The 14,739-nt window shown below is 48.8% G+C and overlaps 3 protein-coding genes across 4 annotated transcripts; 2 read left to right on the top strand and 1 right to left on the bottom strand.

The window, feature by feature from the left end:
• Window positions 1-1,741: 1,741 nt before the first annotated feature.
• On the bottom strand, window positions 1,742-3,127 carry LOC127763915 (putative expansin-B14). The gene is made up of 4 exons (XM_052288720.1): window positions 2,962-3,127; window positions 2,740-2,852; window positions 2,406-2,599; window positions 1,742-2,090 (listed from the first exon to the last, which is right to left on the bottom strand). The coding sequence occupies exons 1-4, from the start codon at window positions 3,125-3,127 to the stop codon at window positions 1,742-1,744; spliced, it is 822 nt and encodes a 273-aa protein (XP_052144680.1).
• A 2,597-nt stretch (window positions 3,128-5,724) lies between these two features.
• Window positions 5,725-9,769, top strand: LOC127763352 (F-box protein At5g51370-like). Of its 2 annotated transcripts, none has more exons than XM_052288020.1 (3): window positions 5,725-7,168; window positions 9,020-9,281; window positions 9,360-9,769. In XM_052288020.1, the coding sequence occupies exons 1-3, from the start codon at window positions 5,994-5,996 to the stop codon at window positions 9,426-9,428; spliced, it is 1,506 nt and encodes a 501-aa protein (XP_052143980.1). In that variant the 5' UTR covers window positions 5,725-5,993; the 3' UTR covers window positions 9,429-9,769. The 2 variants fall into 2 exon arrangements, with proteins under 2 accessions (XP_052143980.1, XP_052143982.1); XM_052288022.1 differs by having other exon boundaries at window positions 9,363-9,766.
• On the top strand, window positions 9,755-12,824 carry LOC127763353 (remorin 4.2-like). Its single transcript, XM_052288023.1, has 7 exons — window positions 9,755-9,891; window positions 10,006-10,445; window positions 11,030-11,141; window positions 11,229-11,444; window positions 11,516-11,726; window positions 12,041-12,122; window positions 12,229-12,824. Exons 2-7 carry the CDS (start codon window positions 10,059-10,061, stop codon window positions 12,418-12,420), a joined length of 1,200 nt encoding a protein of 399 aa, XP_052143983.1. The 5' UTR covers window positions 9,755-9,891; window positions 10,006-10,058; the 3' UTR covers window positions 12,421-12,824.
• Window positions 12,825-14,739: the final 1,915 nt, after the last annotated feature.

Below are 14,739 nucleotides of genomic sequence, written 5' to 3'. Positions count from 1 at the left end.
TCCTCATGACCTCAACACCACATGCAGGCAGCAACTGCCGCCCTGTACAACACGGTACAGAGCTAACGCTGCAGCTACCTCTGTTGATTCCTGAAACTACCTGTTCACTGATACCATTAAAAGGAGTTCGTCATCTGCTCAACAAACTAAACTAGAAGTTGGGTTCGATACTTGATACTTCGATGCGACTATGAAAGAGGCCTACGGTTGGGCCAAAATACCACGCATCTGAACCCACCTGACTCGGTGAGCGGGCTGCTTTCCAGGCTGAAATTAGCCGGGCACAACGTGGACGTGGAAACGCGTAGCTTAGCCGTACAACTGCATAGACCTGCGGGCGTGGCCCAAGCTCGCGAAGAGTTTCTCAGTAGGCCGTTGGGCGTTGGCTCCGGCTCTGCCATCACGGTTGCAACGCTAGGCTCCAAAGGCTCACGGTTCACCAAACAAGGAAAATGTATATTTTGCGTCCCACAAGAGTAAGCCCAATCTAATTTTCGTCCCCGAACCAAAAAAAATAGATATAAAGCACCTCTTAACTCTTAAAACTGATTCAATTCTAGAGGCTTTTAACAGTGATTTTATCCTACATGACATCCTTGTCAAATAATAATAATAATAATGTCAATGTGGTATCTCTCATATCAATCTCTTTGCCTCCCCTTCTTCCACATCCCCTCAACCCCCATGAGGAAGCAACGACATCGTGAGCTCATGCCATCCCAGCTGGTGGCATCCTTGTGGCATGTCGCGTCACCAACACCTCTACGTGTCACTCCGTCACCGTTGGCCGTGTCCCCACCTCAAGATACATCATGCCATGTACCATCGGCACAAAAGGGAGGCTCTCGAATTCGCCACCCCACCTCGGCGAGCTCAGATCCGCATGTCCCATAACCCCGCTGCCTTTTTGTCAAGCTCAATCCTACAGCAGCGCTCCTCAAAATCTACTACGGCATGAAGGGAAGGAAAGAGTTGGGGAGGCTGGCTGATGGCGAGGGGGATGAGCTCAAGCGTCGAGATGACCAACGGCTAGGAGGGGGCGGAGCTCGCTCTCTAGAGGTCTCCAACAAAGACAATAATTCGACGTGTATCATACTCGCAGCCATTGGACACTCAATCCACCCGTGGCATCATTTCTCCTATCTCGAGCTCGATTGCCGTGGCGCTGCCACCATGGCCGTCATGATTTCCTTCATAGATCATTTTAAATTTCTCTAGTTCAATGTGTCATGTAGGAAAAAACCGTTACCTAAATCACTCGAAAAGATAAAATGGGTCAATTTTGATTGTTAAGGTAGCCTCTCTATCTGATTTTGCTGTCCATGGATGCGAATCAAACTAAAACTTTAGTTGAGAAAAATAAAAAGGACTTTTTCCACCGAACGAAGTGCGTAGGTGGAACCGCGGAAGCCAGCACAAGTCGCGTTATCCCCGGCGACGGCCCGGAGCCCCGGACCACGCTGGCTGATCGGTAAATGGACCGGAGCCAACGCCCAAGTGCCCAACTGTGGCAAATAGCTTAGCTGAAGGATCTGTTTATTCTTCTACCACAGTCGATCGAGCTGACAGAGAGCTCCATCACTCCACGCGCAACAATGGCGCACACAAACCACTTGTGCCCTGATATACATAGCTCCAAGCATAATTAAACTAAGCTAGCGCCACGTACGCCGCCGGCCGTTGTACCGTGCATGCGCGCGCGTGCGACCACCACCCTACATATCCCCTACATATCATCTCATCAATCCTCCCTCCTGAAGTTCACGATGGACCGGTACGTGCCGCCGGGCTGCCACCCGGCGGGGATGACGTTGCTGGCGACGAGCGTCCGGCCGGAGCCGGACGTGAGGCGGATGGACATCGGCGCCTGCAGCGGCGCCGGCCCGGAGTTGTACTTCCACACCGCGCCCCACGACTGCTGCATCGCCGCCCAAGATCCGCCGCCGCCGCTACCGCCGCTCTGCATGAGGTCCACCGCCGACAGGTCGCCGTCGCCGTCCTCGTCCTCGACCAGCACGGCGAGGTAGTACTGGTTGGAGCCGGCGTCCACCCGGAACGCGATGTCCACCCCCTGCCATTTGCACGGCACCCTGCACACACGGTAGCATGCATGTAGATCGATCACGGACGAAGCAAAATCCAAGGGGAGCGATCGAGAGGAAGAGATCACACAGTTGGTCGACCGGTTCACGACGGCTGCCATGCATGCACGGGCCCCGTGGTTTGCGTGCGTCGTGACAAGCAGCCCAAAGAAATTGTCCCGGATGCGTTTAAATGCATGTGACAATGCGAGATATACTACGCACACTTGATCGACTGTTGCTAGCTATAGCTGTAGGATATATATGGGATTGATTGATCTAGATAGAGATATACAGATGGATAGAGATAGATATCTTGATTACCTAGCGTATTGGACTGGGAGCTTGCCGGCGTTGCGGAGCTGATCGTCCTGGCCGGGTTTTGCCATGGCGCCGAACGCCGTCCCGCTCAGGTCGAAGTGGACGGGCTCTTCGAGGCACGCGCCGCCGGGGCACAGGTCGGTGAGGACGACGGTCACAGGCTTGCCGGAGCAAGAGGGGTTGCCGCTGCACTTCACCTGCAGAATTTAATTCCCAAATTGGCAGTAGGAGTAGCAAACAAACGAGTAAACGTTAGAGTTGACTGTCTTATTCTTGGAAAGCAACAAAAGAGTATTAAAAGATATATCAGCTGGCGAGACGAATTGAACGATCGAACCTGGTAACAAGAGCCGCAGCCCTTGCCGGATTCATAGATGGACGGGCTGCCGGCGGCGATCATGGAGTTGAAAGGCGGCTGCCCGACGTCTCCCTGGTACCCACACGCGCCACCTACATCAACATGCAGCACGCCTCGTCAGTACTAATTAAGCCTGCAGGCCGCTCGCATATATGGTCCATCCTCTGGTGATGATCGATCGAGTCCGTGAGGTAGATGTACCATCGGTTCCAGAGCCGTTGGCAGGGCCATACCACGTCGCGCCGCCGATGGACCAGCCGGAGAGCTTCCGGTGGTGGTCGACGGACGCGACGGATGAGCGGAGGACGCAGCAGGCGAGAGCCACGAACGCGACGATGGACGGGAGGAGCTTGGCTGCCAATGCCATGTCGCCGCCGATTGTGTGTATCGAACAGCAGCGCGGCCGCGGCCTTCACTGTGCGCGCCCCTGGATATGTGTGTACAACTTGCCGTCTGTCTATTTTATAGGCAGCTGCAACCTGTGGCTGGCAGGTCGACGGCACAGTGGTACAAAGGAAAGATTAAATTCCTTCTGCTTTTATTTGTCGGGCTCGGTACCCGCGAGAGGCAAAGACGAATGTGGAATTTAAGTTACTGTTCAAAATCTACAGCTGGGACTTGAATAGTACTAGTAGCATATATTTGGTGATTTCCGTGATACGAGGTGTGTTTTTGGACATAATTACGGATTTGGTGATCATTTGCATGACAGGTTGTTGATTTGTGGACTTGAATAGCAGATTTGTTGACTTGAATAGCCGGCATTCATTCAGATCACCAGTCGTCTCATGCAGCTCCGGCCACGGCGTGCGTGCGCCTCCGGCTACGTTGGGTTTCAGTCTCCACATGGGCCTTTTGTATTGAACCCAAGATCAGTCTATGAGGCCCTTTGATGAAATTCGGGCCTTCATTGCAGCAGCGTAAATGAGCAGCTTAAGTCTACTTGTCGTTTGTCATCTAAACGTTGAGTTTAATTGACATTCCTAAATTACAATACCAGAAATTTTAAGCTCCAACTTGTAAAACCGAATTAAATTAGATCCTCATATAGTATAGATGGTTGATTTTGCTAACGTGACAAGTTAACCCAATCTACTCGTATTGACTAGGCATTTGCGTGGCAAAAACAAAAGCGACTTCCACGTGGTGGCATCCTCACTCCCCCTTCCCTTTCTCTCTCCCTCCTCTACATGGCCTCCCACAACGGAGTTGGAGTCGGAGCTTGGTGAGGGCAGCCGGCATGCCAATGCCATGACGACGTTGAGAGGGGCCGATGGCATCGATGAGGGTCGTAGGGTGTCAGACGTCGACAAGGGCTGGTGGAGCGCCAGGAGGCAAAGAGGGGAGACCAACGGGGAAGCAAATGGGTCGCCACGCGGAGGGGAGGACTTCCTAGAGCTTTGAGGTGGAGCTTTGACGATGGCGGCGGGAGCTCGAGGCTAGCCAGTAAGTGGACTTATTCCCAAGTAGTATGCGCAGATAGATAAAGGGCTTATCTAACGGAATAATTTTTAACCGGCCCACTCATTCGACCTCATTTAGGTTTATCACTTTATTCTCATTTTTAGAGATTATTTCTCGTCTCCTTGAGCATTAAATTTAGCTATGGTACATTCGTGTATGTTTCACGTACCATAGATGTCTAGGATCATCTCCAAGAGCTTTACCATTTAGCTCTCTTTGCTAAATTTGTAACATATAAAAAAACATATTGCTTGATAAACCATTTAACTTGTCAAAATGCCAAATGTCTTCTCTTGTTGGCCGAACTTGGTAAATCATAGTGGTTGGCTCTTGGTGGGCTCCACACCTACCAAAGGATGAGAATGCCTACAAATGCCTAACAAAAGAGAGTGAAGGAGAGGACAAGAGACACTAACATATGAAACCTATGAATTTTGGAGAGTAGAATATGGAAAAACTGTTGAGTACGTATGAAATTTAGAAATCTATCGTTTTGGCTATCTTGATATATAGATATTTGAAGAGCAAGATTTGAGGAGACTTTTAGAAATGCTATGAGATCTTTATCGGTTACAAGGCAATGGTGATATGTATAAACAACAGTAGACCTTGTAACATTCTAGACGCACAAAAAATATATACAAATGACCATCGATATTGCAAACAGTAGTACCAAACTTTATCCTACAATGATGTACAAATAATTAAAAAAAGGAAAAGGCTATACCTACTAACTTTTTCTTACTAAATTCTTACTAACACTGATGTGTCATGCTATGAGTGCATCTAGATTTTTTGTAACTTCCATCTACTTAGATCAAATGGTTGAGATGATTGTTAGTAAAAGTTTAGTAAGAAAAATTAGTACGTGTAACATTGCTCTTAAAAAAAATGTTATGAAACAACGAAAACTACAAGATGCAATAGAAATCCATCGTAATACTACAAATATGAATATACCTTTATCTATTTATAGTATTAACGTGATCTAATTTCATCCTACATTACTGTATTTTGATGGAGGTTCACAATGGGATCCGCCAATTAGTTCAGGCAAAGGCAACAGCCTGGTTTTGGACGGATCCGCCCATACGGCGTTAATTGTCCTTCGATCCATTATTACAGAAACACTTAAGAGCCTAGGTAAATGATCCGAGCCTCTTTTCTACGTAAAGAGAACACAACCTAATGACGCGGTACACGGGACACCCAACAAACCTCACGTACCGTACGTGCCTCCATTAAAACGGAACTGTTCATCCCTCACGCAGAGACGAAACCGTGCCGAGTAAAACAACCCGGATGACGTCGCTCAAGAACAGAAGAAACAAACGAGCCATCGAAACTCTCCGCCAAGACACAAGCAAAAAAAAAGGAAAACTCTCGAGAAAATCCTCCACCGTGCACAGCGGGGCCGCGCAACGGCGCAAGGAGCCAAAACGAACGCTATACTACCTTGCACACGGAGACAAGGAAAGGATTTCAAAGCGTTTGCCCCCACCACCGCTCGGCCCCGCGGCTCCTCCGCTCCACCCTCTCTCTTATCCCGCTCCTCCAGCGGCGAGGGGCGAGGCAAATTTCCAAATCCCAAACCCCCCCAAAAATTTTGAAAAAAAAAAAGGAAAGTCCTCAGATCCCCTCACGGCCGCACTACCACGCCGGAATCTCTCTCGAATCGGACCGACGCCGCGCCCGGCCGCACTGCGGGGGCTTCTCCTCTCGCGGCGCGGCCGGGGCTACGCGGGGCCCTGCGCCGCCGTTCGCGGTGAATGCCTGAGCCCGACGTCGGCGTCCTCGGTGGCCGGGGCCTGCACCGCGACGGCCTCAAGGGGTGGCCTGACCTGCGGTCGCTGTCCGGCAAGAAGATGACCACGCCGCCGCCGCCGCCGGTGGAGAAGCAGCAGCAGCAGGCGCGGCCCGCGGCGGTGGCGCCGCCGGACCAAACCCTAGAGTTCTCGGACGGGCTCCTCCTCCGCGTCCTCGCCTGCCTCCCGGAGCCCCACCTCACGGGCGCCGCGTCGCTGGTCTGCAGGAGGTGGATGCGCCTCGCGGGGCGCCTGCGCCGCCGCCTCGTCGTCAGGGACTGGGCCTTTGTGACCCACCGTCTACACCACCGCTTCCCCGAACTGGCGGACCTCGACCTGTTCCCGGCGTCCATTGTCGCTCCGGCCGTGCCGTCCCCGACCTCCCCTCTCCTCACCTGCGCCGAGGTGTCGCTAACCCTAGACACCGGCGCGGACCCGCCGCTCGGCGCCTGCCGTTTCCTCGCAGATGACGTGCTCGACAGGGGCCTTGTTGCCGTTGCCGCCAGTTTCCCCAACCTCCGCCGCCTCTCAGCCACAGCCGCCTCGGAGTCCGGGGGTCTGATGGATATCGCTGGCGGCTGCGCAACTTTGCAAGAGCTCGAGCTCCACCGATGCACCGACCTCGCCCTCCGCCCGGTCTCCGCCTTTGCGCATCTTCAGATCCTCCGCCTTGTCGCAGCCTCCTCTGCGTTATATGGCACCAGTGAAGATGGTGGTGTCACCGACATCGGCCTCACCATCCTTGCTCATGGATGCAAGAGATTAGTGAAGCTGGAGCTTGTTGGTTGCGAGGGAAGCTATGACGGCATCGCGGCTGTGGGGCGGTGCTGTGCGATGCTTGAGGAGCTCACCATCGCCAACCACAAGATGGACAATGGGTGGCTTGCTGCGCTCGCTTTCTGCGGCAACCTCAAAACCCTAAGGTTGCAAGGATGTTGCAGGATTGATGACGATCCTGGGCCTGCGGAGCATCTTGGTGCCTGCCTCACGCTTGAGAGCCTGCAGCTTCAGCAGTGCCAGCTGCGTGACCGTCGTGCCCTCCATGCTCTCCTTTTGGTTTGTGAGGGTGCCCGTGAGTTATTGGTCCAGAATTGCTGGGGCCTTGAAGATGACATGTTTGCCATGGCAGGACTGTGCAGGTATAGTAATCACCAATCTCATTCGTCAATCTAGGTTGTTGATATATTACAATGATCGCACAATGTGGGCAGATTGTGTATTTGAACTTTGATTGTTTAGTTATTCCTGCTTTATATTTGATCTGTCAGACTGTGATAGTGACTTGCTACCAATTGAAGTAGTCGTAGGTAACTGATGATTGGTTGTTCTGACCCTGGTTTAGTGTCAGGAGATATAATGCTTGCAAATTGCAATGCATGGACCCCTCCATGTTTGGAGTCAGTATGCCACTATTGCTTCTGTGGTAATTAATTAAATAACAATTATCATGGGACTTGAGGGCGCAAAATTTATTATTCGGTAGTGTCGTAAAAACCTCACTTAGATAGCCTCCATCATTATTCCTTTTGTCTACTGATTATGTCTGTGTGAGCTTTGATAAGCTCCATAATCTAGTCAACCTCTGTTCAGTATACTGCATGTTTGGCTAACATTGTCATTTTTGGTTGTTTTAGCATATGATTGCTTGGAAAAGATGCAATTATTTATTACAGATGTGTTCAAGTGAAAGTATTCCATAATTGTGTATTTGCGTTATATTGTTTGTCATAATCACTTTTATTCTTCCTCTTGTGTTGAGCAAGTCACATGCTGTTTGTGTTATTCACTATATTGCCATTTTAGGATGTGCGTTATCTAGCCCCTCGTGCACTTTCTCCTTTTGTGTCCAGATAATTGTGACTGGTAAAAATGCAAACCATGACTTAGATGTCTGAGCGATGGATTTCATAAAGATGTAGGTCGCTTCAATTCTTCGAACACAAACCGTGCACCACTACCTGAGCAAATGGATTCAGTAAAGACTAGCTGAGTGCCCATACTTTGTTATGGAATTAAAAAAAAAGAATTGCAATGTATGTAGTAGAAATAAATTGTTGTTGACATATCCTTTTGCCCCATGCCATGCTCTCTACGTTTTTTTCTTCACAGACAATAGGCAGTGGTGGGGTGGTGTCAGATTCACCATAAACCACTACCACCTATTGCCATGCCGATTCTTCCATCACAAACCGTGGATTGATGTTATGGAATATTCGTTGGAGGATATTTGCATTTTTGCTCATGGATCTTCTGCCAAACTATGCAGTAAAGGATTACTTGTTCTAAAAGGGCCAACAAATCGACAGTGTCTCGGTAGAGTCTTTTGATGTAGTTCTTTGGGCTACTAAATGTAGTTATTTATGATGCGTAAATGTTATCCGCCTACACTTCCCTGTATTTGTTTTTCCCTGGACTAGAGTCTTATAACTGTTACTAGTACTGATCAATGCCAAGATTTGCATTGGAAGTGCCAGGGCTAACTAGGGTAGGTAGTTTCTTTATATACGTGGAATAATTTTCAGTTTCTTCTGACCCATTATTTGCTTATATGCCATCGATTGTGGCATATTATCATTTTTTGTGTGAATATGGCAGCAATCTACTGCAATGAATTAGTGGAATAAAATGAACGAATAACCTCTAAAGCTCTAAATCAGATGCATTCGTGTAACTGGAATTCTTAGAGTTGACATCAGATTACCTACAGGCTAAAACCATGTTTTACCTTCATCCACACTTCCACAGTAGCACGACGACCATCTCAAATTTTCATCTGGATATTTCAATAGTTTCCTCTCGAAACGCTTTAGCAAATACTTACTATATATTTTCACTGGCAATAGTATTGTAATAATGTTTTGTTCTTCTGGAAATGGTGAGCCATTTTACATACCTAGATATGGTCCACAACCTACATTTTTCGTGGAAAGTGTTTCTTGGCTTAATTCAGGATCTTGACTTATGTCTGCTGCGTTCTCTTTGTTTTTCAGGAGAGTTAAGTTCCTCTCCTTAGAAGGTTGCTCACAACTGACAACTCGAGGTCTAGAATCGGTGATAACCTCATGGAGTGATCTGCAGAGCCTAAAAGTTGTCTCTTGTGATAAAATCAAAGATGAGGAAATCAGCCCTGCCCTCTCAGAGCTTTTCTCCACTTTCAAAGAGCTTAAGTGGAGACCTGACAACAAGTCACGTCTCGCTGCAAGCCTCGCTGGCACTGGAATGGGAAAGAAGGGCAGGGTGCTTTGCAAAAGGGTATGAAGTCTGATCACCTTGGTGCTCCATTCCCCTGAGCTGCGCTTCATCTGTCTATGGATTGAACTTTTCTTGCAGCAGATCTTACCAGGCCATCAACGAGTCAAAGGGACGATGCTGAACTATTCAACAGGTGTTGCTGCTTAGTAGGATTGCAAGTCCAGAAGCTCTGCGTGCTCCTGGAATATTCTTGATCTTAGAAGTTGTTACAAATTCTTCCAACTTAGGGCAAAAGGCGCCTCGCCAATTCCCCTATACCCACAAGTTTACAGTATGAAAACTCAATTGAGGTGCAAATTTGTCTTTGCGCCGGAGTTGTAACTTGTAGCAAGCTAAAAGCCACACATGGCACGGAATATTGTTTCATAAGTTATGGCAGAACTTGTTAGTTCCTGACTAACAGTAGAGCCAACAGAAAATTTGTTCGCTGCACATACCATCGCAAATGATGTATTCATATTGTCAGATGATATCCTGCTTCTTGAATGTTCATGTGGTGCTTCTAATTTTAGTGCTGGTTCAGTTAAGAGAACGGGAGATGAAGGGAAAAGGGCAGCGAACTGATGCCGGTGCACAGCTATCTACGAACCGGGCCCGCATGTCAGTGAAGGTTAGTACAAGAACCTGGCCCACCAGTCAGAAGGCATCCCCTCTCTCTCAACTCTCAAGTCTAAATACACAACTTCCTCGCGCGCTCCGCGACTAACGTTTGCTTCCTCTCTAGAAATCAAGGGGAGGGCACCGCCACCGGAAGAGGGCAAGAAGAACGGCGAGAAGATGGCGGCCGCCGCCGCGGTCCCGATCCCGATCCCCTGCGTCGCGGAGCCCACCGCGGCGTCCCGCGTCTCGCCGGGCTCGTCCCCCGCCCGCTCCGACGCCTCCGAGGGCGCCGCGTTCTACGCCGCCGACACCGAGGCCGAGCCGGAGGCGTCCGTCGGGAGGAGCACGCAGATGCTGCTCGCGATGGCCGCCATGGGCGGCCGCGGGGGGCCCTACGGCCGCCGCCCGGCGTCTTCCTACGGCAGCTGCGCCGCGTGGAGCGCCGGGTCGCTCACCGACCACCGCCCCGCCTCGCCGTCCCCAATCTGCAGCCCCGTGAGCAGCAATGGAGGGGAGGGCTGCCGCGACGGTGATGACGCCTCCTCGTTCGTCACGCCACGGCTGGTTAGTTTCCGTGTTCTTTTTCCAGGGGGAGGCGCAGTCCTGAAGGTTCTTGATTTTTTTGCTGCCTTTGGTCTTAATTTCCCATTCTTGCGTAGCTTGTAACTATTGAATTGTGGAAAACTTCGCCGACTTCTTGCGTTAGTTCTTTGGAGGAAGGTGGTTTCTTGGATGAGGTTGTTCAGTTTCTTGCATGGTTTACAGGAACAAACGCCTCCAGTTTAACCATTGGTCTAGTGCCTCAATGCAAGATTTATCAATGTTCCTGGATTTGATTTGTGACCTTTGATCGATTCAAATATCAAAGCAGTAAGGGTATTGACAATCTTGGTTTGCTGTTACATTTCTGCTTTCTGAATCTTGAAATAGCCAAAAACTAGAGAATTCTTAGCTCAGTCATTTTGTTTGTTATGTTATTACATGTTTTCCACACGATCAAACTAAATTTGGATAATTCTCTGTCTGGGTCCATATAGAATTATTACAAGTAGCTTTTGGTTGTATCCATTTAGTTGTACTATCTGCCGGTTTGATTTTTTCATTTCCCATACGTGATTTGGAAATGTTAAGAAGCCAATCATCTGCAGGAAGAAGACCAAGAAAGGCTGCCAAACAGAGGAGATTTCATAAATCCGTCTACCACACCACGACACATCAGACTGCAAACGCCCAGACAACCTTCCCTGCTGGATAGGAGATGTGATTACTTCTGCTGCCTCCCTCCATAGATTAACTTGACTTTTTCTTGCATCGCATCATTTATTGAATGCGCTTGAAAACATGCAGTTGAGAGAACTAATCCAGTGCCACCAAGATTCATCCACAAGGCCACGCCAGCTAGATTGATGCGCCGAGCTCGCTCCTCACATAATTACCGTAGGCGTTTGGGGGCAATGGATGCTATCAATGAATGGAGATTGCCCAAAGTCAGTGAAGAAGAGGATGAAGCAGTGGATCAAACGGATTGGCAGGCTGATACTCTGTCTTCTCATATATCCTCAGGTACTGATCTAAATCTCATGAGTCTCGTCAGTTCTGAAAAATATTTTTTATGACAATTCTTTCATCTGCAGCTCGTGATTGGAACTTTGAGGCTGGTGGTGCCTATGAGGGAAGTGATCATAATGGCGGTGCGTTTAACCATTCAGATGGCGAAAATAGCCCAGTTGCAGTGCAAAGAATGGGGAGATGGCCCCAGGGTTCTGCGGTAAAACATAAGGAAAATTTTGTCCACGCCAAGTTGGTTGCCTGGAAGAATGCGGAGATTGAAAAGCTCATAGACAAGTAATCCACATCTTCTGATCTCTCAGTCATAACTTCTGGACTGACACTTGTAGAAAATTATTGCTTATTAGCTGATTAAAATGTAGCATTATATCTCTTGAGCCTTATATTAGAATTGAAGCCATTATCAATTACTACTGCAAACATGAATGCTTGTGAGTTGTGATTGTCTAGTTTATTGAATATTCGATCTTCATAATCCATAGCCTACAAAATGCTGTCATTGATTAAGTTTATATGACATTTAGATTTGTTTGTCCCCGTAAGGTTATATTTCGAACTCATTGAGTTATGATGTTATTTAATTCGATTAGGCTGAGAAGGAAAGAGGCCGACATCGATGAATGGCAGATGAATCAGGTTACACAGGCAAAGGAGAAGATGAAAAGAATTGAGGTATGCTTCGTATGCCCACTGCATTGATTATCTTTTATTTTAATTTGGGATATAGTCAGAGTTGTCGTTTGACACTTTGTTGGTTTTGTGCCTCAACTGGAAACAGATCAAGTTGGAGAAGAAGAGAGCGAGAGCAGCAGAGAAGATGCAAAAGGCAATAAAAGATGCACAAAAGAAAGCTGATAAGAAGAAAATCAAGGAGCATGCAGCAACCGACAATCAGATAGCTAGTGTTGAGAGAGCAATGGTGAAGATGTCTAGGACAGGAAAGCTCCCCTGGTCACTGGCTTTTCTGTAAACGAGTTCTTCACTTGTGGTAGATCCAAGCAAGCCGATTGTTTTGAAACCTCTTGCCGAGATGCCAGCACGGAGAGACTAAAATGAGCGCACATGCTGTCAGTACTCAGAAGCAGTGCCAACTACTGAAATCAGAAAATTTGTTGTATATAATAGCAGTGGTTTGTCGTCCTTAGATGATAGAAGTTTCAGGCTGTATACCTGATTAGCATTTGAACACTGTTCTTAAACATGACACGAACAGTCAGGGCCAAATTATAGTACTTTCCCTTCTGTTGTGGTTTCAAGTACTGTTCTCAGGCACAACATTATTTCCCCAGTAGGATTTGGATGTACATGTACAGTGGCAAACTGACAAGTTTCTTGTTTTGGTATGATCTGATAATCCCTATATGCTCTCCTTTTCCATGCTGTTAATTCCTGTTCGTTGTTTGATTTAATGATTTGTTTACAGTGATGCGACTTTTTTTTTACAAGGTTTCTAGAAGTATTTGTTTGTCCAAGTAACTGCAACCAGAACAATTCCAGTGCATTATCAACTATTCCAATGCGCTCAGGTTTGCAAGTCCAGAAGAAAAAAAGAATACTCCGTTCAGAGATAAATTACGCGTTTATAATCTATTAAAGATTGTGAAATATTCTACTAGTAACTGTCAGACCACAGTACCAGAATATTCGGGGAGGCCACTCGTGTTGCAGCCGGAGACGTGTGCTACCGACTCCCGCGCGCGTGATGACCCGTCTCTGCACGAGCGCTCTTGACGTGTTAAAGGAGACGCGATAGCGCTCATCTCGCCTCGCGGTCTCTCCGTTCCAGAATCCCAACTCCAACAAGCTCCGCCGCGAGCGAGGCCTCTCTCTCTTCTCCGGCGCCGGGAACGAAGCCGCCCTCCTTCCACCGGAGCGCCATCTTCGGCTAGCTAATTAAGCTAGAAGGTGTAACATCGTGGGGTAACGAATGCACTGCGTTGTGTCCACCGCTGCAGCGAATAACCGGCGACGGCGATGCCAAGCGCAAGCGGCGCGGATCAAAATCCGGCGGAAGATGATGCCACAGCACCTGTAGACGATACGGAAGAAATTCTCCAACATGTAAGCAAGGCAAGAATAAGAGATATCTTTTTACTTATGCTTAAGTTTATCAGCCAAAATTTAAATTTAATTTTTAGGATTTCTTTTCATCATCGTAGTCTTTAGTTTTAGATTGTTAAGAATACGTATATACAAGTTTTATTTACATATTATTTTTTTTTCATTTACAAATATATGTTGTTTGCGCTGACGACTCGCCGAGCCAGTGGTGGATCCAGAAAATTGATTCGTTGGTGTCATAACGTATCTACTGGTGTCATAGTATGCTAATTATGCTTAAATCGTAGTGCTATAATATATGGATAAGCAGTTTAACTATACGTTTTGACAAAATTCGTCGGTGTCGCTTGACACCGGCCGTTACACTGTAGACCCGCCCCTGGCCGAGCCGCCGATGATGCTATCGACCTCGCAAATGTGTGATAAATTGACGATCAATGCAGGTGAAGGACGTGATTGCGAGGTGCCTGGAAGCACGGCTGTCCAAGGGACAAATGTTCCGACAATTTCGCAGGAGCAAGATCGATCCGGTAATCTACTACGCTGGTAGGATGAACGTTCACATCTGCAAAATCGATCGAGCTAGTTGAGATAAACTAAATTCAGTTCATCCTGACCGTGCGCACATGTATGTATGAAACTATGAATTGTAGTGTACAAGGAGTTACGTTCGCAAAACGAGGAGTTCTTCGAGCTGTTCATGTTGAAAGTGTCGCTGAAAAGGCAGATCGACCGGGTCAATCATCACCTGGCACTGTGCCGTAAGCTGTGGCGGCAAGCCAACGAGTCCGCCGGCGGCCACCGGTGCGGCAACTCATCGTGTTCAGGAGGTCACCGACACCGAGCGGTTGCAGTGCCGGTGCCGCATGCAGAGGCCACGCCACGCGCGATGCCGTCGACACCGCTCGCGGTGCCTCTCCCCGCGACGGCGATGGCACAGCGCACACAATGCAACCTCGCGAGGATGCCGCGGCCGCAGCAGCCAAACTGCGGCGGCCGTCCCGGCTCGAGCAGAGGCGGCGCCGTCGGCTTGTCAGCAGCCGGTCGAATGCTGGAGACGCCGGGGCAGCCGCACGTGGCGCCCAACGGCTGGCCTGCGGGGCACGGTCACCCGGCGTCTGGGACTCTCGCCGCCGCCATGGCATGCTCTTCTCGTCCGGTGGCGCGGCAGCAGGGCAACCGGAGAGAGCAAGGGTGGGACGCACATCAGGCTCAGGTTGGTGCTCAA

The sequence above is a fragment of the Oryza glaberrima genome, chromosome 2, assembly GCF_000147395.1.
Source record: "Oryza glaberrima chromosome 2, OglaRS2, whole genome shotgun sequence".
Lineage (NCBI taxonomy): Eukaryota > Viridiplantae > Streptophyta > Magnoliopsida > Poales > Poaceae > Oryza > Oryza glaberrima.
The sequence above is the reverse complement of the archived record's forward strand: the minus strand, read 5'-3'. Positions and strand labels throughout refer to the sequence as shown.